The 23,343-nt window shown below is 40.8% G+C and overlaps 1 protein-coding gene across 2 annotated transcripts in view; it reads right to left on the bottom strand.

The window, feature by feature from the left end:
• Positions 1-289: 289 nt before the first annotated feature.
• The window catches only part of TMEM59 (transmembrane protein 59), a 28,140-nt gene continuing 5,086 nt past the window's right edge, over positions 290-23,343 (bottom strand). Inside the window, exons 2-8 of one of the 2 annotated variants that reach the window (XM_008265217.4) lie at positions 21,603-21,708; positions 20,062-20,156; positions 18,944-19,096; positions 16,549-16,630; positions 15,585-15,669; positions 10,673-10,781; positions 290-948 (exon numbers count right to left, since the gene is read on the bottom strand). In XM_008265217.4, the coding sequence (XP_008263439.3) occupies positions 793-948; positions 10,673-10,781; positions 15,585-15,669; positions 16,549-16,630; positions 18,944-19,096; positions 20,062-20,156; positions 21,603-21,708 (786 nt within the window). In that variant the 3' untranslated portion in view covers positions 290-792. The remainder of the gene's footprint in view (positions 949-10,672; positions 10,782-15,584; positions 15,670-16,548; positions 16,631-18,943; positions 19,097-20,061; positions 20,157-21,602; positions 21,709-23,343) is intronic. The other variant, XM_002715081.5, reaches the window with a different exon arrangement.

The raw sequence follows: 23,343 nt of genomic DNA, 5'->3' as shown, positions 1-23,343 counted from the left end.
ATTCTAAATCAAAGAAGTCTCTTACCATCAGAATGAAGAGTTTTCTCTGAAAATATCTTTACCTTGAATCTGATGCTATCTAATAGAGGAAAAACAGTCCTTTGGAAGGATTCATTCAACAAAAACTTATAGCTTGTGCAAAATAACATAGTATGTATTGTCAAGAGGCTCATTTTTGCTTCAGCATGTACCCCTATATTTATTGTATTAAACAGCAATAAACACAGACCATTTTAAATGTTTTCTGAGTTGGGTAAGGGTAGGAAGAAAGACCAGAAAAATCAGATACTCAGATTTCAGCACATAATTATTCAAATAAAATTTTAATGATTTCAGTTCAATACAACTGAAAATGTAGTGTCATTAAAGGGCATTTCCTGCTAAATTTAAAGTTACGGCTCAGGGGCCATTTCTGAGCAGAAGCACTACATCCTACTAAGTATTCAGCTTATGGAGTAAGGTAAAATTGACAGTATCATGGTAGGAGGTAGGGAAGAACAATGATCAGCTCATAGAATTTGACGAAGAAAGGGAAAAATACTAATGCCAATAACAATTAAAGTAGCTACAGATATTAGTAAAATAAAAATATAATCCCAAACATCCATTTTTTAAATTACTAGAAAAAAAATACAGGTAAAGTTACAGCAAATACAGTCTTCATGGATTTGGGTAACTTTATTTGCATTGTATATTGATTTCTTAAGGCCTATATCCAATGGAACCATTTCAAAAAGCTCTATGAGGAATGGAAACTTAGATGTCTATCACGCTGTTCTTAAAAAAAGAAGCTTAGATTTCTGAATGAGCAAGATTGACTTTTGTAGGCAGAGGCCCTGCTTCTTCATGATCTTCAGTTTTAGATTTAATAAGCACAAGAGAAGAGGCTGGGTATCGGTTTAGCTTTTGTTCATTCACAAACTCCAAGTCACCATAAATACTCAGCTTCTGCAAATGAAAAACAAAGTCCATTAGTAATGTGGATAATTAAAATCTTTTCAATCAAGTCTTCAAAAAAATTTTTTTTTTCTTTTTTCTATGTGGGATGGTTAATCTCAAGTCTGCAGGGAGCAAGGTGGCCCAGGAATGCTCCCAAGTTCATATGCGTTGATTCTCGGTGTCTGCTGAATATCTTAAGTGATCAAGTCCTTTAAGATCTTAGCTTTCTTACTAATAGTAAAAGGATTTATTATCAATCAGACACAATAATACAATAAGGTATCTTTTCAGAAGTGTTAAGAAGTTTACCACCCAAGCATTCTTTATGAAAAAAATTAAGACGCTATTCCAGCAAAATATTTGAAAGAAAACAACACAGAATACAAGAAACAGCAACAGTTGAGATGATTTAGAAAATGGGAAGAAAGGTACAACAAAACAAACAGATCCATTAAGTGGAGGTATTTGGAACATTCTCCTGGGAAAACTTTAAAGAATTCAGGCATATATATATATATATATATTAAAAATTTATTTGAAAGCCAGAGTTATAGACAGACAGAGGCAGAGAGAGAAAGAGAGAGAGAGCGAGAGAGAGGTGGTCCAACTGCTGGTCCACTCCCCAAATGGTTGCAATGGCTGGAGCTGGGCCGATATGAAGCAGGAGCCTAGAGGCTTCCAAGTCTCCCACGTGGGTGCAAGGGCCTAAGGACTTAGGCCATCTTCTACTGTTTTCTCAGACCATAGCAGAGAGCAGGATTGGAAGTGGAGCAGCCAGGACTTGAACCAGCACCCATATGGGATGCTGGCACTATAGACAGCAGCTTTACCTGCTAGGCTACAGCACTGGCCCCCCATACATACATATATATATATATATATATTTTTTTTTTTTTTAACATGTCTCTAATCACTAATCATAGTATTTGGTCCTACTGTTAAGTATTCACATAGTCACAGTATGAAAACTACTGCCTAATACATTTTAATTTTTCAAATTAACCTAAAAAGCATGGAAGTAAATATACAGTATTTATTTTATTGTTGAGAGTTATAATACCCAATGAAAATGGAAAGAAGTACAGGAAAAGGGGGGAAGAAAAGGTAGCAAGGATTATTTTACAAAGCAATCATGAAAAGTACACAAAATAACAGTATCTATTACAAAAATCAGAGAGTAAAGAGAGAAAGGTGAGGTAGAAGACAGCATAAGGGAACTATATTTCCCATCCCTCAGTAGGAAGATACACTAGATAATGTCTAAAGTTGATAAAATAAAAAATGATAAAACTAAAAAATGACAACTGGAGAATTTTTAAAAAACTATTGACTGCAGTTTACCTAAAGTATTGAGGAAGAAAAAGACTTAATTTTATGCCATATGTCTGCACTACTCCGAAAAGTTAAAAAATATAAATTTACTAAGTAAATATGTGTGTGGGCTTTAGGCCTAGTTCTGTCACCAGCTAGGTTTTGGGCTTAGATAAGTTACTTAACCTCTTTCTCTGAAACTCAGTTTCTTAAAATTTCTTTAATTTTTTGACAGGCAGAGTAGATAGTGAGAGAGACAGAAAGAAAGGTCTTCCTTTTTGCCGTTGGTTCACCCTCCAATGGCCGCCATGGCTGGCGCGCTGCGACCGGCGCACCGCGCTGATCTGAAGCCAGGAGCCAGGAGCTTCTCCTGGTCTCCCATGCGGGTGCAGGGCCCACACAATTGGGCCATCCTCCACTGCCTTCCCGGGCCACAGCAGAGAGCTGGCCTGGAAGAGGGGCAACTGGAACAGAATCCGGCACCCTGACCGGGACTAGAACCCGGTGTGCCGGTGCCACAGGCGGAGGATTAGCCTAGTGAGCCACAGCGCTGGCCACAATTTCTTAAAATTTCTTACGTTTTGGGGCTGGTGCTGTGGTGTAGCGGGTAAAGCTGCGGTCTGCAATGGTTCAAGTTCTGGCTCTTCTACTTCTGATCCAGCTCCCTGCTAATGTGCCTGGGAAAGCAGTGAAAGGTGGCCCAAGTAGTAGAGCCCCTGCACCCACATAGGAGACCCAGAAGAAGCTCCTGGCTGCCGGCTTCAGATCAGACCAGATCCAGCCACTGCAGCCATTTGGGGAATGAACTAGTAGATGGAAGCTCTCTCTTTCTCTCCTCTTTCTGTAAACTCTGCCTTTTCAAGTAAATAAATAAATCCTTTTAAAAAAAAAGTCTTATTTATTTTATTTACTTTAAAGGCAGAGAGAGAAAGATCTTCCATCCAAACTGGTTTACTCCCCAAAGACCCTCAAGAGCTGGGACCGGGTGAAGCTGAAGCCAGGAGCCAGGAGTTCCATCTAGGTCTCCTATGTGGGTAGCAGGGACCCAAATACTTGAGTCATCATCTGCTGCCTCCCAGGGCGCAGTCAGCAGGAAGCTGGAATCGAGAGCAGGGCCTGGTATTGAACCCAAGAACTCCTCTCTTGGATGTGGGCATCACAAACACAGTCTTCAGCGTTACACCGAATGCTAGCCCCCAAAACTCAGTTGCTTAACAGAACCTGGATTAAGTGGCAGCACTTACATTGTTTCCTGATTGTCTAACTCTGTTATGAGACTTGAAGCTTCTAAAGAGGAAGGTTCTTGGTCTTATTCTTCATTGTAGCGCCAATTCCTTGAAAAGGGTACTTTTGTTATCCATAACTGTGAGTGATTTACTAACATGAATGGTATCAGGCATAACTGTGTGTGATTTACTAACATGTATGGTAGGTATTAGGAGTCCTCTTATCCCTTAACAGACCGAATGCCATCAGGTGATTGTGGTCTTGACAAATAACTCAGAATGCTGCTCTGCTCTTCCAGAAACAGCCAGAAGGGAGCACGCAGGTAGTGAGGCGGCACGAGGTCGGCGCCCTGCCATTACCCTCTGTTGCTGCCTGACCTCTAGGAAGAGCAGCTAACACTGCTGAATGCAGTTCTCCTGCAAGGTCCTGCCTGACAGACCACCACCAAACTGAATAACCTTAAACAGACACTTCGACAAGAGAAAGCTTCATCCCATGAGGCTTAAAAAATGACAACATAAATGTGAAAAAAGAAATAAGAAAAAAGTGGAGAAAAGATAAAAAAAATTTGTAAGTCACTCAAATCTCACTACTTTAAAATCAACCAAGGACCAAAAAAAAAAAAAAAAAAAAAAAAAAAGATCAACCAAGGAAATGGAATTCCTGGCTGGCTACCTCCTTCTGGCCCTTACAATCAAATCATACACGATGAATATGTACTACTTGTCAAGTGTATTAACAAATTATTTCAGTGATTTCCTAAATAAGAAAAAACACAAAGCAGCTCTTCAATTTCTAAGATCACATTTCTGACCTTTATCCCTACCTTTTTTTTTTTTTTTTGGACAGGCAGAGTGGACAGTGAGAGAGAGAGAGAGAGAAAGGTCTTCCTTTACCGTTGGTTCACCCTCCAATGGCTGCTGCAGCCAGCGCACCACGATGATCCGAAGGCAGGAGCCAGGTGCTTCTCCTGTCTCCCATGCGGGTGCAGGGCCCAAGCACCTGGGCCATCCTCCACTGCCTTCCCGGGCCACAGCAGAGAGCTGGACTGGAAGAGGAGCAACCGGGACAGAATCCGGCGCCCCAACTGGGACTAGAACCCAGTGTGCCGGCGCTGCAGGCAGAGGATTAGCCTATTGAGCAGCGGTGCCGGCCTATCCCTACCATTTTAAGCTTTGTTTATGGTGATTTAAAAGGAAACTTGTGAGCCAAGGGCAGCACAAACACCCCAGGATCATATTTCTACATAACATAAAAAAACCCACAAGTAACACTGCTCATGGATGAGCTATCTTATAGAAACTTAATTTTTTTTTTTTTTTTATTTACTTGAAAGGCGGAGTTAGAGAGTTAGAGAGAGAGAACGAATCTTTCATCTGCTGGTTCACTCCCCAAATGGCAGCAATGGCCAAGGCTGGGCCAGGCCAAAGCCAGGAGCTCAAAGCTTCTTTTGGGTCCCACATGGGTGGAGGGACCCAAGCACTTGGGGCATCTTCCACTGCTTTCCCATGCACATTAGCAGGGAGCTGGATAGGAAGCGGAGCAGCTGTGTCTCAAAGCAGCACCCATATAGGATGCCAGCACAGGAGGAGGTTTAACCTGCTATGCCACAGTGCTGTCCCCAGGGCTTATCAAACTTACCAAACTTAAAATGGAGTCTTGTATTACTATGGATGGAAAATAACTCATGTTCCAACAACAAAGCCCATGAAAAAGCTTCATGAAGATTTTAAATAGGTGACTTTTGGAATAGGTATCTGCCACAGCAGTTAAGACATTTTTTGGGACACCCATATCCCATCTGTTTTTTTCTTTCAAGTAAAAAAACATTATTATTATTATTATTATTATTTTTGACAGGCAGAGTGGACAGTGAGAGAGAGAGACAGAGAGAAAGGTCTTCCTTTTGCCGTTGGTTCACCCTCCAATGGCCGCCGCTGCAGCCGGCGCACCGCGCTGATCCGATGGCAGGAGCCAGGATCCAGGTGCTTTTTCCTGGTCTCCCATGGGGTGCAGGGCCCAAGCACCTGGGCCATCCTCCATTGCACTCCCTGGCCATAGCAGAGAGCTGGCCTGGAAGAGGGGCAACCGGGACAGAATCCGGTGCCCCGACCGGGACTAGAACCCGGTGTGCCGGCGCCGCAAGGTGGAGGATTAGCCTATTGAGCCACGGCGCCGGCCTATTATTATTTTTTTAACAGGCAGAGTGGACAGTGAGAGAGAGAGACAGAGAGAAAGGTCTTCCTTTGCCGTTGGTTCACCCTCCAATGGCCGCCGCGGCCGGTGCGCTGCGGCCGGCGCACCGCGCTGATCCGATGGCAGGAGCCAGGAGCCAGGTGCTTCTCCTGGTCTCCCATGCGGGTGCAGGGCCCAAGCATCTGGGCCATCCTCCACTGCACTCCCGGGCCACAGCAGAGAGCTGGCCTGGAAGAGGGGCAACCGGGACAGAATCCGGCGCCCCAACTGGGACTAGAACCCGGTGTGCCAGCGCCGCAGGCGGAGGATTAGCCTAGTGAGCCGCGGCACCGGCCAAAAACATTATTTTTTAAAAAGGTGACTTCTGGCCAAGAAAATCTGAGTAACTTTAAAAAAAATTAAAAAAAAAAAAAAAAAGCACTTATTTTCATCTACCTGAACGGCAGAGCAACAGAGTAAGAGCGATCTTTCAACTGCTGGTTCGCTCCTCATATGACTGCAACAGCTAGAACTGGGCCAGGCTAAAGCCAGGACGCAGAATTCCACTTGGGTTTCTCATGTGGGTGGCAGCTGCCCAAACATTTGAGCCATTATTTGCTGCCTCCCAGAATGCACATTAGCAGGAAGTTGGATCCGAAGTGAAGGTTTGGGGACACAAAACTAGCACTCCAATATGGGATCTAAGAGTACCAAGCAGAGGCTTAACCTACTGTGTCACAATGCCTGCCCATGAGGAAATTTTTCTTTTTTAAAGATTTATTTATTTGAAAGGCAGAGATACAGACAGAGGAGAGAGAGAAAGGGAGAGACCTTCCATCCAGTGGCTCACTCCCCAGTGGCTCCAATGGCAGAAATCAGGAGCCAAGAACTCTACCTAGATCTCCATGTGGGTGGCAGGGCCCAAGCATTGCGGCCTTCCACTGTTTTCCCAGGCGCATTAGCTGAGAGCTGGATCAGAAGTGGAGCAGGGGCAGGCACTGTGGCTCAGCAGATTAAGCTATGGTGCCGGCATCCCATGTGGGAACTGGTTCGAGTCTCAATTACTCCAATTCCAATCCAGCTCCCTGCTGGCATGCCTGGAAAAGCAGTGGAGGATGGACCAGGGACCTGGGCCCCTGCACCCACGTGGGAGACCTGGAGGCAGCTCCTGGCTTCAGCCTGGCTGTTGTGGCCATTTGGAGAATAAACTAGTGGATTTAAGATCTCTCTCTCTCTCTCTGTGACTCTTGTATTTCTGCAACTCTACCTTTCAAATAAAGAAATCTTAAAAAAAAAAAAAAAAAAAGAAAAAACAAGGGGAGCAGCTGGGACTCCAACCAGCACTCATATGGGATGCCAGCATTGCAGGCATCGGCTTAACTGGCTATACCACAATGCTGGCCCCAAGAGTAACTTTCCTAGCACAAAATTCTAACTTCTGGGGCCGGCGCTGTGGCACAGAAGCTTAATGCCCTGGCTTGAAGTGTCAGCATCCCATATGGGCACCGGTTTGAGACCTGGCTGTTCCACTTCCCATCCAGCTCTCTGCTATGGCCTGGGAAGGCAGTAGAGGATGGCCCAAGTCCTTGGGCCCCTGCACCCGCGTGGGAGACCCCGAGGGGGCTTGGGGCTCCGGGCTTCTGGCTCCTGGCTTCAGATCAGCGCAGCTCCTGCCTTTGTAGCCAACTAGGGAGTGAACCAGCGGATGGAAGACCTCTCTCTGCCTCTCCTCTCTCTGTGTAACTCTGACTTTCAAATAAATAAATAAATCTTTTTATAAAAAAATTCTAATTTCTTTGTACAGTGAACAAAGGAGAAAATACCAAAAAAGACTGAAATATTTATACTATAATAATCTAAAAAGGGAAATAAGATATTAATATGTACTATAAATTGCTTATCCTGAAAAGAAATCCACTAAAATGTAAACACTAAGTAAAGCTCTAGATGACTCACTGAATAATACTTTTTCCACCTTTTTATATGGACCTTGTAAGTTTCTATATTAAATATATAATATTTTGGGGACCAGTGTTGTGGCCTAGTGGATAAAGCCACTGCCTGCAGCACTGGCATCCCATATGGGTGCTAGTTGACATCCTGGCTGCTCCACTTCTGATCCAGCTCCGTGCTAATGGCCTGGGAAAAGCAGTGGAAGATGGCCCAAGTATTTATGCTGCTGCCACCCACATGGGAGACCAAGAAGCTGCTCCTGGCTTTGGCTTGGCCCAGCACTGGCCATTGCAGTCATCTGGGAAGTGAACCAGTGGATGGAAAGATGTCTCTGTCTTTGCCTCTCTCACTGTAACTCTTACAAATAAATAAATATAATAATGTTTTATTATACAAAGTATACGTAAAATACTAAGTCTAAAAGTAGTATATCTAACTGACTGTTTTCCACAGCTGTCTGGAAAATGCATCCTCAGGGGCTGGCACCGTGGTGCAGTGGGTAAAGCCACTGCCTGTGTCGCCATCATCCCATATGGGCACTTCAAGTCTTGGCTGCTCCACTTCCAATCCAACTTACTGCTAATGTACCTGGAAAAGCAGAAGATGGTCCAAGTGCTTGGGCCCCTGCACCCACATGAGACCCAGAAGAAGCTCCTGGCTCCTGGCTCCTGGCTTTGGGATTTACTCAGCTCCACCCATTGTGGCCATATGGGGAATGAACCAGCAGATGGAAGATCTCTCCCTCTCTCTGTAACTCTGCTTTTCAAGTAAATAAATAAATAATTAAAAAATACTTAAAAAAATGCATGCCCTTAGAAAAATATAGGTCCTCTGAGGCACAGCCACAATTTTAATTGATAAGGGTAGGAAGAAAAGAGTTCTACAGAAGGACAGGAGAGTAACACCCTTGTGAATGATATGTGGAAAGAATGTAATAGCAACCAACAGACCCCCAGGTGTGCTGTGGATGTTCATGATTTATGATCACCAGGGTCTGGGGGACGTATATTTCCATATATGGAAATCAGAAATAAGGGGAGAAAATTTGTCACAGAATCAAAGTTATATAATTAAAACAAAACTCATCACAGCAAAGATGTATCTAAAAGAAAGAGAAAGATCAAGAATCATCTGAAAAGGCAGAAAGCATTTCCAGGTCTACAAGATGTAACCATAACCACCATGAGAGGCACTGTAAGTGTGACCACCACCTGAAGAGGGGGTCTCTTCCCTGAGTCAAGACAGGAGACAGGAACTTGCCATCCAAGAAGATGTCAGATAACAGAGTTTGCACATGCTGGCTCAAAAACATGAGCCACATGGTCCCACAGCTGTGTGTCTTCCTAGTGTCAAGGAAGGCAGTAGAGTATCAGCTTCTGGTAAGAAGCACATAACTATAATTGCAGGCTAACTAATGGGACTTCAGAGCAAACACTTTTCAGTCAGACTAACTTAGACTAACTTAGAGTCCATGTCCCAGTTCTACTACTCGCTGGTGTAATTATAAACTCTTCCTTGTAGTTCTCCCATCTGGCAAATGAAGATAGGTAACAGATTTCTGTGAAGACTAAATGAACCAATTTACACAAAATACTTAAACAGTGCCCAATGGTAAGTTTGGGGACAGAATCCAGGTTGCAGTGAATTCAGGCAAATTACAGTGGAAGCCCTACCACCCCCCATAAGTCTTTCCTGGCAATAGCCAGACCAAAGTCTATGTGTGTCTTCTCCCCCACCCCACAAGGGGCATCTTAGGAATAAGGAGAAAAAATAGGGATAGAAGAAAGGGAATAAAATGGCACAGGTTTGGGAGGTGGTTAACAAAGATGTTTTACTATATGTTTGTTGCCATAAGAGTTGGGACTACAAGAAGCAGCTCAACAAAGTAATAGATAAAAACAATCCTACATTAAGATACATATAATTTCAGTTTTATCAGGAATAATAAAGTGACTGAAATATGGACACTAGGGAACATATTAAATAAATGTAACAAGATAATTTTACCAATACATTCATATCATAAACAAAGGAATTCTGCAGAAATTTACCTATTCTCTGTAACTTCCACAATTCAAAGTTCTCCTAATCCAGTCCAACTGTATCCATTTGGTTTAATTTCCTAAAGTAAGCCTTTTAACTTCCCTAACAGCTTATTCTTTCTTGTCTGTACCTTGGAAAACTGTCCACCTTCCTCTCTGCTAATCTGAACCTCACTACTCATTCTTCAAAGTTCAGGTCAAGAGCGCCATTATTTAAAACTTTATTTAATGGGGTCAGTGCCGTGGCTCACTTGGCTAATCCTCCGCCCTTGGTGCTGGAATCCCATATGGGCGCCAGGTTCTAGTCTTGGTTGCTCCTCTTCCAGTCCAGCTCTCTGCTGTGGCCTGGGAAGGCAGTGGAGGATGGCTCAAGTGCTTGGGCACCTGCACCGCATGGGAGACCAGGAAGAAGCACCTGGCTCCTAGCTTTGGATCGGCATAGCTCTGGCTGTAGCGGCCATTTGGAGGGGTGAACCAATGGAAGGAAGACCTTTCTCTCTGTCTCTCCCTCTCACTGTCTATAACTCTACCTGTCAAAAAAAAACAAAAAAACAAACAAACAAACAAAAAACTTCATTTAAAAACATTATTTAAAACAGCACCCATATGAGATGCTGGCACTGCAGTTGGCAGTAGTTTTAGACACTATGCCACAGCACCCCGGATCCCTTGATGCTTCTAAACCAGCAAATACCCCTTACATTTGTGGCCACTAATTTCAGATTTTAAGTGGTTCTACAAGTCTTCTCTCCAAAATACCATCTCAGAAATGGATACCACCAGGTTCCTTCAGTCTTGGAGAACCAAGACATTACATCAACTCTGGCAGCCAGCATCACAAAAAAATGTGACCAGAGATTCTTGTACTGCATACCTGCTAATTTTCACATGTGCCAATCCAACCAAATTAGAATCCTCAAATCCTCTCTTATTCTACTGGCAGAAAGGCCTTGTTTTTCTAGTTAAGTAAATAAGGCATTTAAAAGTCAGTGTCTGAGTGGCCCAAGGGCCAGAATTAAACTTACCTCAGAGGGAACATACTGCTCCACAGCTGTGGCAACAGTTGCACAGCAGATCCAGAGCAGTACCATCACCGAGAGGACAAGAGTTGTGGTTAAAATCCACCCGGAGTTACTGGGAAAAAAAAAAAATCAAGACAGTGGCTCAAAATTTCATAATGTAAAAACTAGGAGGCTCTTAATTTAACTAAAGACAATCAATGTTACCTACTTAGTCTAATAACACAATTAAAAAATTCTGTACTAGAGCCGGCGCCGTGGCTCAATAGGCTAATCCTCCACCTTGCGGCGCCGGCACACCGGGTTCGAGTCCCGGTTGGGGCGCCGGATTCTGTCCCGGTTGCCCCTCTTCCAGGCCAGCTCTCTGCTATGGCCAGGGAGTGCAGTGGAGGATGGCCCAGGTGCTTGGGCCCTGCACCCCATGGGAGACCAGGAAAAGCACCTGGCTCCTGGCTCCTGCCAGGATCAGCGCGGTGCGCCGGCTGCAGTGGCGGCCATTGGAGGGTGAACCAACGGCAAAAAGGAAGACCTTTCTCTCTCTGTCTCTCTCTCTCACTGTCCACTCTGCCTGTCAAAAAAAAAAAAAAAAAAAAAAAAAAAAAAAAAAAAAATTCTGTACTACCTTTAAAACTATTTAAAAACATTCTTATAGAAGGAAATATTATGATAACAGCTACTATATTAGGGTGTTATGATTCTTTTTTTTTTTTTTGGTCAGGCAGAGTGGACAGTGAGAAAGTGAGAGAGAGAGAGAGAGAGAGAGAGAGAGAAAGAGAAAGGTCTTCCTTTTGCTGTTGGTTCACCCTCCAATGGCCGCCGTGGCCAGTGCACCTCGCTGATCTGATGGCAGGAGCCAGGTACTTATCCTGGTCTCCCATGGGGTGCAGGACCCAAGCACTTGGGCCATCCTCCACTGCACTCCCTGGCCACAGCAGAGAGCTGGCCTGGAAGAGGGGCAACCGGGACAGAATCCGGCGCCCCGACCGGGACTAGAACCCGGTGTGCCAGCGCTGCAAGGCGGAGGATTAGCCTAGTGAGCCGCGGTGCTGGCCAGGGTGCTATGATTCTTTCCTCTATTTCCAAAGTTTCTGTAACATGGCTATGGCTATATCTTTTTATTTTTTTAAGATTTATTTTTCATCCACTGGTTCACTCCCCAAATAACCACAATAGCTAGGCTGAAGCCAGGAGCTTTTTCCAGGTCTCCCATGTGGATGCAGGGGCCTAATCACTTGAGCTGTCTTGCGCTGCTTTCCTAGGTGCATTAGCAGGGGGCTAAATCACTAGAACCGGCGCTCACATGGGATGCTGGGGTTGCAGGTGGTGGCTTAACCCGCTGACCCCAGCTATGTCATTTTTAAAATAATAAAATCAGACATACTGATTTTCTGCTAAATATATAAAATTAAACTAAACTATTGTCAAGAGTATTTCTAATTACTAATGAGATAAGGCAAATAAAAGTGTTCCGTAAATTGAACTGTTATACAAAATGTCACATATTGGGGCGCTGTGGTGCAGTGGGTAAAGCTGCCGCCTGCAGTGCCGGCATCCCATATGGGCACCAGTTCAAGACCCAGCTGCTCCACTTCCGATCCAGCTCTCTGCTATGGCCTGGGAAAGCAGTAGAAGATAGCCCAAGTCCTTGGACCCCTGCACCTGTGTGGGAGACCCAGAAGAAGCTCCTGGCTTCGGATCGGCGCAGCTCTGGCCATTGCGGCCAACTGGAGAGTGAACCTGCAGATGGAAGACCTCTCTCTCTCTCTCTCTCTGTGTAACTCTGACTTTCAAATAAATAAATAAAATCTTAAAAAAAAGTCACATATTATCTTCCACTTTAAGAAAAAATCAATATTACAATAAAACACTTTTAAAAAAACTCAATATTTCAACAAGTTAAGGTATGGAATAAAGTATGAAATGACCATTTGTTTTATAAAGTTTTTTGTAACAGGATTCTAGAAGCAAAATTTCCTAGAACATCTCAAGTGTTTAATTTGCTACAATTTAATTAAACTTCAATTTTAAAAAGCACATCTATTATGAGTCATTCTGTAACCACTGCAGCATATCTCAGTAAAGATAGTTGCGTTTTCCTTTTGATTAAAATATCTTAAGTTAGAAGGCCAAGGAAGAGTCAGTACCTGGAGGTTTTTTTTCATAATTGACCTATTAAGATTCAAGGAACAGGAAATTCAAGTTTGTTTTTTTTTAATATCTAGCAGTCTCTGAAAAGCTGTGTAACACAGGTAAGTCCCTAATTTTCAGATCCCCACTCATCAAACTCGGCCCAATAAAAGGTTCACACTCACAAGAAGCCATTCCTTTGGTTTGCAAACACATGGATGTGCTGGGGATATAGTATGCAGTTACTGTTTGCCTCCCAGCAAAGGGTGGATACTGGAGACACAGTGCACTGAACATGATGGTTTGCTTTATGTATTCCAATTCATAAAGGTAATACACTAAAAACTACTTTGAAGAAAAAATACCTACTTTGCTACATATGTTCCAGCCTCAACATGAATACTAAGCAATTTACCTAGCATGAAATGAGGAGGATATATTTGATCTCTGGATTGCTGTAGCAACTAAGTTAAGCCTGAAAACTGGAGCTCATTTTAGAGTCCCCCTTCTTCAACCTTCACAATTAAACAATGACTAGATCCTATCAGTTCTCAACCTCCTGCTTTAACTCTTGTTCTTCTTCACTGCCCTCGATCCGGTCTCTTGATTTCTGGCTTGAGTGATCAAAGCTCTCCAACCTAGTCTTCAATCTACCCTTCACATAGAGGCCTCTTCTTGACACACCTGATTACTTTCCTGCTTCTCACTGGTTCCTGTCTATCTGCTTTGGACAAATTTCTGACTCTCCTGACCCTTCATACCATACCATAGCGATACACCTCATACATTCAGCCAGGCAGTATGTCTAAAATAAAAGTTTAAGGACTTCAGTTACAGTTAGCAAAAATCTCTACTCATCATTTAAGACTGATTTCTACCTCTTCCATAAATCTTTCCCTTGAAACCTCTAGTAGACTTAGGTATGCTCTCCATGTACTCTGTATCTAAGACATGTGTTGTATGTCTGTGTAACAATCATCATTATGATGCTCATTATTTTCGTGTCTGGCTAAACATGAGAACACCACAGAGGCAGAGACTGATCAGCTCTCCTAGTTCTCAAATTCAAAGTACAGTGCCTGGCACAAGACTGTCCAAAAAGAAATGACCAGTGAAAAAAGTGAGTGTGACCACAATTTTCGAAGGTGTCTCCATAACAGCTATGTGGTACAATGAAAAGAGGCACTGCAGAAAGAGTCCAAAGACAAGATTTCACTAAATGGCTGGCTAATCTTGTATGTAATAATGGAAAAATCATGACCCTTTAAGAAATAGACAGCCATGGAAGAACAGCATGCATATACAAGATGTAAAATTAGAAAAGCTGGGTTAGAACTGAAAAAGATGGTGTAACTTTGGAGATACTCCATTCACCTTTCTCATCCACCTACTTATCACAATGCAATGTTCTAAGAGTAAAATGAGATCACTAACTGGAAAAAGCATTAAAAAAAATAATATATTTAAATGTAGGACATCATTAAAACAATTCATGCTTATGCACAGAAACATCTAAAGAACATCTCTAGTTATAAAATCAGTTGTTTTCTACTCTAACACTTAACATTATTTATTTATTTTTTAAGACTTATTTATTTATTTGTCAGAGCTACACAGAGAAAGAGAGGCAAAGAGAGAGCCGTCTTTCATCCGCTGCCTCACTCTCCAATTGGCTGCAACAGCTAGAGCTGTGCCAATCCAAAGCCAGGAGCTTCTTCTGGGTCTCCCACGTGGATGCAGGGGCCCAAGGACTTGGGCCATCTTCTACTGTTTCCCCAGGCCACAGCAGAGAGCTGGATCAGAAGTGGAGCAGCTGGGACCCATTTAGGCTGTCAGCACTATAGGCAGCAGCTTTACCTGCTAAGCCACAGTGCTGGCCCCGACGACATTTTTTTTTTTTTAAAGATTTATTTATTTATTTGAAAGTCAGAGTTACACAAGGAGAGGAGAGGAGAGAGGAGGGGAGGGGAAGGGAGGGGAGGGGATGGCGGAGGGGAGAGGAGAGGAGGGGAGGGGATGGGAGAGGGGAAGGGGAGAGGAGAGAGGAGAGGCGGAGAGGCAGAGAGAGAGAAAGTCTTCCATTCCACTGGTTCACTCCCCAATTGGCCGCAACGGCCGGAGCTGCGCTGATCCGAAGTCAGGAGCCAGGAGCTTCTTCCAGGTCTCCCATGCAGGTGCAGGGGCCCAAAGACTTGGGCCATCCTCCACTGCCTTCCCAGGTCACAGCAGAGAGCTGGATTGGAAGTGGAGCAGCTGGGTCTTGAACCCACGCCCATATGGGATGCTGGTGCTTCAGGCCAGGGCATTAATCCACTGCGCTACAGTGCCAGCTCCTGACATTATTTTTTAAAATGTTAGATTTAGAAGAACAACACTAAAATACATTGAAGCCAGTGGTATGGTGCAGTGGGTTAAACTGCACCTTGAAATGCTGGCATCCCATATCCATATCCTGAGTGCTGGTTTGAGTCCTGGCTGCTCTGCTTCTGACACAGCCACCCATATGGGAGACCATGATGGAGTTCTTGGCTCCCTGTTCTAGCTGGGAACTCAACCTAAGTCTCCCACATGCGTGGCAGGAATCCAATTACTTGAGCCATCACTGCTGTCTCCTGGAGTCTGCATTAGCAGGAAACTAGAATTAGGAGCAGAGCCAGGTGCTGAACCCAGATACTGTATGTCTGCCCCTTTTTCCACTTTTGAGCTGCTAATATAATTTTAAGATAATAAAAATGAATGTACCTCTGTGACACAGATTTTATCTCCTATATATTTATAAAGGAATACATACAGAGAGAGGCATCTGAAAAAGCCATCGCTTTCTCCATCTTCAAGATAGTTTCTGTGTGCTTCTGAACTTCTCATCTGCAGATCTGCTGAAATAATGAGGTGAAAGTTTTATAATATCCTAAAAGCTAGTCTCATATGATTACTTCTAGATCTATATAATCTCAAGATAGCCAACTGTCTTTGTATGTACAACATGACACATCTTATAATGTACCTAAGTGCTCTGGCACATCAAAAACCAAATGGATATTTTACCACATAATGGAGTTCCTGTATTATTTTCAAATTTTTATCAATATGATACCTTCTGTTTAATTATATTTGGTCTTGAGCAACAAAACCTGGTGAATTTAATCTAATTAAAGTTGGCCTTATGTGCCATTATCATTCGCCCACAAAAGCAATCAGGTTAATTCAATCAACATAAAAAATAAGCCATGAGTTAGTGAATTTTAAAGGCTAAGTTCTGTTTTAGTTTCGTATTTTATATTCCTATGAATTAAAATTCACTTCTGGCATGGAAATTAAAATAGAATAGGAAGTCATACTTCTCAGGAGTTTCACTGTTTAACATATTGGGAGAAACTAGAATATTTCATTACACTCAAGGCATCCCATGAAGCAAACTAAGTGTTTTCTGAATGCTGGTTTTCAAAGTGTGGTCCCCCAATCAGCAGCATCAGCAAAATGTGGGATTTGTTAGAAATGCAAATTTTCAGATCTGCTCCCAGACCCAGGAAATTAGAAACCCTGGAGGTGGGCCCCAGCACTGTGTGTTTCAACAAGCTCTTCAGAGTCTGAAGCACATGAAAGCTTGAGAGCACTGTTTTAGAAATGATCTGTTCACCTTCTATCACAAGTTATCTTTCACTTCCTATTGCTGTAAAGACACACACACAGCCAACTCTACCACAACAGATTTCACTACTCATGTTTTAATGCAAGCTATTTCAAATAAAACTTACAGGACATTTTGCTTAGAGATGATTCTCTCAAATCTGTACGCTCCTGCTCCAACTGTGGTGCATACTGAATTTCTGGCTTAGACTAAAATGATAATGAAAGCAATTAAGTCATTTGTACTTCTTTAGCTTTTTATAGTAAAAAGTTCTACAACATATCATCTATGTAAACATTTAAAATGAAGTAAGAGTAAAACAGTAGGGTATACAAAATAAAACACATTAACCACAATATATTTTAACAGCCTTTCCTAAACATTAGCTCCAGTGCCTGGCAAAGAAACAGATTTCTGGCATCAACTATTTAGTCAGTGTAATTTTCTGAACAACATTAAAAAAGAGAGAAAAAGAAACACTGTAACAAAATATTACATTAAATACTATACCTTGCAAAAGTAAGTTCTAATTCTAGTTGATCAGGAATAATTTAGCATACTAATAATAATTTGCTTAACACATATTATCTCTTTTTCATCTAATTCTTCTCTAAGTATGAACAATTCATAAATTATAGCCAAACACTCCAAACTTTCACTCTCCTATACAAGTCTGATCCCCTGGAATGGAAGTTTGTCCATCCCACTCACACTAAATTTGAGAAAAATTTCAGAAAGAAACAAAGTAATCTCACCTCTAATGAGAAATGAATGAGAGTTCTACTCTTGAGATTCAACTTAAGTAACATAAGTAGCTATAGGACACAGTACTTGCTTATGAATTTAAACAGAAATTTTCTGTGTTTTACTGATTACTAAACTAAGCACAAGGGACTCCAGGCTCAGGATAGTACTAAAAATCATATAACAAACCATCACCCAATTAGCAATAATTTATTATATCAAGAGGCATGCCTTACTTATTACCAGAAAGGAATATAATGCAACATAATTTGTGTATAACTGGCAAAACTGAGGAATTACAAAGAAAGTAGCTGGGGCCAGCGCTGTGGCACAGTAGGTTAATCCTCTGCCTGCAGTGCTAGCATCCCATATAGGCGCTGGTTCTAGTTGTCCCAGCTGCTCCTCTTCCAATCCAGCTCTCTGCTATGGTCTGGGAAGGCAGTAAAGGATGGCCCAAGTGCTTGGTCCCCTGTACCGTGTGGGAGATCCAGAAGAGGCTCCTGGCTTTGGATCAGCGCAGCTCCGGCTGTTGTGACCATTTAGGGAGTAGAACCAGCAGAAGGAAGACCTTTCTGTCTGTCTCTACCTCTCACTGTCTATAGCTCTGCCTCTCAAATAAATAAATAAAATCTTTAAAAAAAAAAAAAAAAAAGGAAAGTAGCATGATAGGATGGTATGTGGGTCTTGGAGTTAAAATTCCCTGAGTTTAAAACCTAGCTCTGTTACTTACTAGCAGTGTGACCTTAAACAAGTTAAGATTCTCAGTTTACTGTCAATAATATAGGGATAATATCAACTGATAAGTTTGAAGATTTGAGATAATATAGTTGGAGCTCTATATCCATAGTTCCACATCTACAGATTCAACCAACCATGGACAGAAAACATTCTAGAAAAAAACTGTGCCTGTACTCAACATGTACAGACTTTTTTCTTGTCATTATTCCCTAAACAATACAACTATTTACATAGTGTTTACATTGTATTAGGTATCAAAAGTTATTTAGAGATGATTTAAAGTACAGTTATGTGCTGCATAACAATGCTTCAGTCAAGGACAGATGGCATATAAGATTACAGTCCTTAGTTATGTCATAGCTGTCTTAGTTTGTCTAAGTACCTTCTATGATGTTCACACAACAATGAAATTGTATGTCGATGCATTTCTAGAACCAGTTCCTGTCTATGCTGTCTAGCAATGACTGACTGTATACCTGAGGTTATATGCATACACTATGCAATTTTATATAAAGGACGTTAGCATCCTCAGATTTTATTATAGGCAGGGGTTCCTGGAACCAATCCCCCATATATACCCAAGGATAACTACATACATAAGATGCTTTCTACAACAAAGCCTTCAAGTATTAGCGGCTATTATTATCACATCATATGGTAAATTCAATGAATTCTTTTATAAGACTTAACTCAAAAAAGCACCATGAAACTAAATATTGTCATATTGCTTTTCTCTAATATCCCTATATTTGACTATTTATGTTCACATTAATTCTTATCTTCTGTATCTAAAAACTTTATTTCATCAATTTAACCACTACTCAATTTAAGACTCAGATAAGAACTAGGCTTCCATTGAGCAGAGGGAAGTCTAATCATATGTTCTGACACCCAATGTTTTCATGAAGGCCAAATAAATAATTATTATTTGATAACAAATATTTATAAATGACCGAGTACACAGTCCTATAGCAAAATACTGTTTATGACATATCTATCTGCTGCTGTATTTAGAAGAATCTGTGAAGCATGGTTGTTACCTGGAAAATAACTATTTTTCCATCATCAGCTTGAAGATAAAAAGTCCAGGAAGAGGTTATGAAGCTCTGTGCAGAGTCCATCATGTCACTCCAGAATGACCTCACTAGAGTTAGGGGGAATAGTAGATGCATTTTTGGCATCAGGGACATAAGCTTAAAAAAAAAAAATTAAATCATGAGAAATACAATTTTAATATATGTACATTCGAGATAATTGAGTTTCAACAAATCCTTATTGGGACAGCATATAAACAATTAAATGACTCTACCAAAATCATTAGCATTAGAGTAAACTCTTAGTTATCCATGTAACCTATATAACTATGGTAAAGCTTCAAATCCAGGCTACTTCAATTTGCCACCAAAAATACATATGCACATCTTTGTATGTACATAAAATATCTCTGTATATGAGTGGAGGAAAACTGAGTGGCTAAGAGACACAGGGGTAGAAGACTTTCCCCAAATACTTGTACCTTCTGAGTTTTATGCCATGTGAGTATATTTCCTATGCAAAAATTTTAAAAGTTTTTGCATTATATTTGTAGGATACAGTATGAGAGGGTAGGGAGTTCTAAGATGACACTGGAGAGGAATTGGGAGTGATAATGTGATAAGCAGTTTAGACTTAAACTTTTAAGTAACTGGGAGCTTTACAACTATCCAAGATAGGAGGATGACATGATATTTGGAAGAAAAAACTAAGTCTGGGCCCAGAATAAAGTATGGACTAGAGAGGGATAAGTGGTAAAACAGCTTGGAAGCTAATTTATTAAAAATGTCAGAAATGATGATGATTTAAGGCAATGATAGCTGGGATGAAAATAAAGGGCTCTGAAATATCAATTTCTCTGAATCTCAGGTTTACATAAAATGGTGATAATATTTTCACTGGACTGTTGAGAGGAAACAAAATAAGATTGTGGATGTGTATATAATTTTCAACAGTGAAGCACTATACAAAAGTAATTATTCAATTGACTTTCCTATTTGCAAACATAATTTTGTTTGCTGTAAACCAAATATAAAATATACTGCCAGTGGGTGATAAACATTTCAAGCAATAAAAGTCAGTGCCATCCAAACAGGCAATTTTGAAAGATAGTATTGTTTCGTACTTGTTCTTGTCTCAATTCAGCAAATGGCAGCTGGTTCTGGCAACCAAGATGGCAAGCATATTGTTCATCAGATTGGGAATATGCTTCTGTACATGCTGTAAAAGAAAAACAGTCAAATTACAAAGAAGGAGAGAGAAAAAAAGGTAAGAATAAAAAAGGGACTTGGCATTTTATAAAGAAATTTACTATACTAAAAAAAGCATTTCATCAATATGAATTTCTGTATTTGGCAACAGTAGGAAATGCATTGTGTTAATAAAACCCCACATTATCTCCCTTTCACAAGTCAAATCTTTCAAGTATTAATTTATTTATTACACAAGATCATACTCATATAAAGTGATTTTCACACCTAAGGTTTGCGTAGTAGAAAAGCAATGAACTAGCAATCCTGAAGATGCCATTCAAAGTTTTTGCTTTATCATCTGATGGCTATATTTGAGACCGAGGCAGAAATGTATACCGTCTGACTATTGATCTCTATATGTCTAAAATGGAAATTAGACTACCCACTATATAGGGTTGAATGAAATAACATATAGTAGTGATTTATACAAATATTTGATGTGACTGTTAAGAATTGGATCACTTAATTGAAAAGCAAGGGTATTCACACAGCAAGGGAAAAATAAAGCAATCTGTCTGACATCCTAAATTCTAACAGCAGGTGCCTCAAAGTTGAAATGGGTCCCTATGGACACAGTCTCTTCATTTAGTTCATTAAAGTGACTTTCTTTTTATATAACATTTCACCACGGTAACAATTTTATTTTTCTTCTCAACTCAGTCAGATTTTAATCTACTTCTCAGAGGTGCCAGATAATAAACTGAACAGCACTGTTCACATTTAAAGACGGGCAGTTAGAAGACTGAACCATAAAAGAAGGTTATATAAGACTAGATGTAAGTCATGACACAGGGACAAGGGAAAAGATACCTCATGCTACAATGAATAAACTGTAATGAATGGAGAAAATACCAGTATAATTTTAACAAAGTTAAATGTGCATTGTGTCCTGATTACAGGCTTTTGTTTTTTCAATAAACCCATCTCTTTCAGCAAAGGTAAGAATAGTGGTTTAACAGACAAAGCCTCTGGTTACTTCTTTTATTGGCATGATCAACAAAGAATAATACACTATTAAATACTGAGTCAAAGGCTTGATTCAGTAAAAACCTTGGAGCTAAGTCAGCCAAGAGTTGATTGAAAGGCTTAGGAAAATTATACTATCTATGAAAAGGTAGTGATGAATTATGAGTAGTAATTACTACCCTGTTTTTCAATACAGAATGCTTGGCTAAACAAAGTTGTCCTATCCATAGTACAAAATAAACACTGTCTGAACAAACAGATGAAATTTAAAGTCCATGAAATTTGTAGCAGCAGCTACTAAAACTAAATTCATAATAATTACAATGTTGGATAAGCAGTTTAAATAGTATGTTTGTTGTTTTCTAAGGAAAATAGACAAAAAGCTTAACACAACTCAAAGAAAACCCCAGTGTCATAAACAGATAATGTCATTAGCACAGCATCTTACCAGATTCACATTCCAATTTGGTCCGGTTTAAATCAATTCCATCATCCACAAACTGACAAATTGAAAACAGCCTGCAACCTCTCTGACACGCATACAACTCCTCTTCCTAGGAAGGCCAAGAACAGGGAAGATTATCAAAACACATTATTTTTCCCCCACGGGAAAAACAGTTAAAAAGAAAGCAAAGTTAGTATGTTTATTTTAGACTGATAATTTTACAGCTGAAAGAAAAGAATTAGAGAGTCAGGTCACACCCCAAACCTTTGCCATATAAATAAGTTTTAGATCCTTATTTAAAAGTGACACCAACAAAAAAAGCTTAGTGGGTAAAAATATCACCCTTTTCCCATACTCTGTGGCACAATTTGTGTGTGTGTGGGTGGGTGGGGGGATTGAAAATAAAAGTAACAGTGGTATAATTAAGACTTTAACCAAGGCAGAAAGTAGTAAGCAAGTACTCCAGGTGGGATGATATACTTTGCCACATCCATGTCATCAGGCTTTTCAGGAAACAGGGGGACACAAAGGCCCTGACAAAGTAAGGGATACATGTATAAAAATGCTTATATGGAACTTGGCTTACTTTAACTGAAAACACAAACAAGAGCAACAAGGTGATACAGGAAACTACTATAATTAGCCAGACTGGGATCAAACTTTTTAGATGATTGTTCAGGTTACTTTACCTGTCAAAATCTGTTTTCACATCATAAAAGGGGACAATATTTTTTACCTTCAAACCCTTCATAATTCTGGAAGATAGTTATTCCTAGAACAGTGTCTGGAACATAGAATGTGCTCAATAAACAGCAGTGTTAATCATTTTAATGGATTTTAAAAATAGAAAACATTAGAGGCATCACTGCACATGCGTGGGAATTCAATATAGGATGGACGCACAGTTCTCCATTACTGGAAAATATGAGCTGCTTAATAAGACTAAGACCAGTATCTTCGACAGGTTTTTCTTTGGTAAAATACACATGGTACTGGAAACCAGCAAGGGCACACGCGGAAGCCCCTTCCACTTACTGTGTGACCTACTGTGTTCAAATTGGCAGGCACTAACAAGGAAACAGCATGTTCTTACACCAGATAACAACCAATGGAATAAAGAGAGACACTTCTTCCCAACAGAGGGGTTATTGCAGCAGTAATAATCCCGTATGAAGTGAGGGCTGCAGTCTAATATTAAATATGCTTTATTATATAACTGAAGGTAGCACATTTTTTGGACCTCAGTGCTACTTGCATTTATTGTTAGGAGTTTATACCTGAGGAGCTCTTGCAAGGTTTTGTAAAACAGTGGAAGAATTCTCTCTTCTCTGGAGTACCACTTACTCCTTATTTGCACAGAGAAAGCATGAGCGAATTTACTAGTATGAGCTAGACCACAAGCCATTTCATTCTCAGAGATGCTTTCTTTTGTTAAACCAATCCAATAAAGCACACAGCACCAACTTCAGAAAAGCATGGGGCACAGTGAAGAGAGCCTTGGTTCAACAATCAGCCCTGGTTTGAGCTCAGCCTCATTACTTACTCTGTACACTTTGGGCAGGTTACTAAATCTGTGACTCAGTTTCCTTATTTTAAAATTAGGACAACACTCTTAAGTCAATCCTCCTTATTAGGAGGATTATACATTATATCTACAATAGAATTACTATTATGTAGTATTATTTAATGAATAGACGTAACATCAGTAACATTTAAAACACACATGTACGAAGCATCACGGTAA

This window comes from Oryctolagus cuniculus, chromosome 7 (genome assembly GCF_964237555.1).
Source record: "Oryctolagus cuniculus chromosome 7, mOryCun1.1, whole genome shotgun sequence".
Classification (NCBI taxonomy): domain Eukaryota; kingdom Metazoa; phylum Chordata; class Mammalia; order Lagomorpha; family Leporidae; genus Oryctolagus; species Oryctolagus cuniculus.
This window is presented reverse-complemented; position numbering and strand designations above follow the sequence as displayed.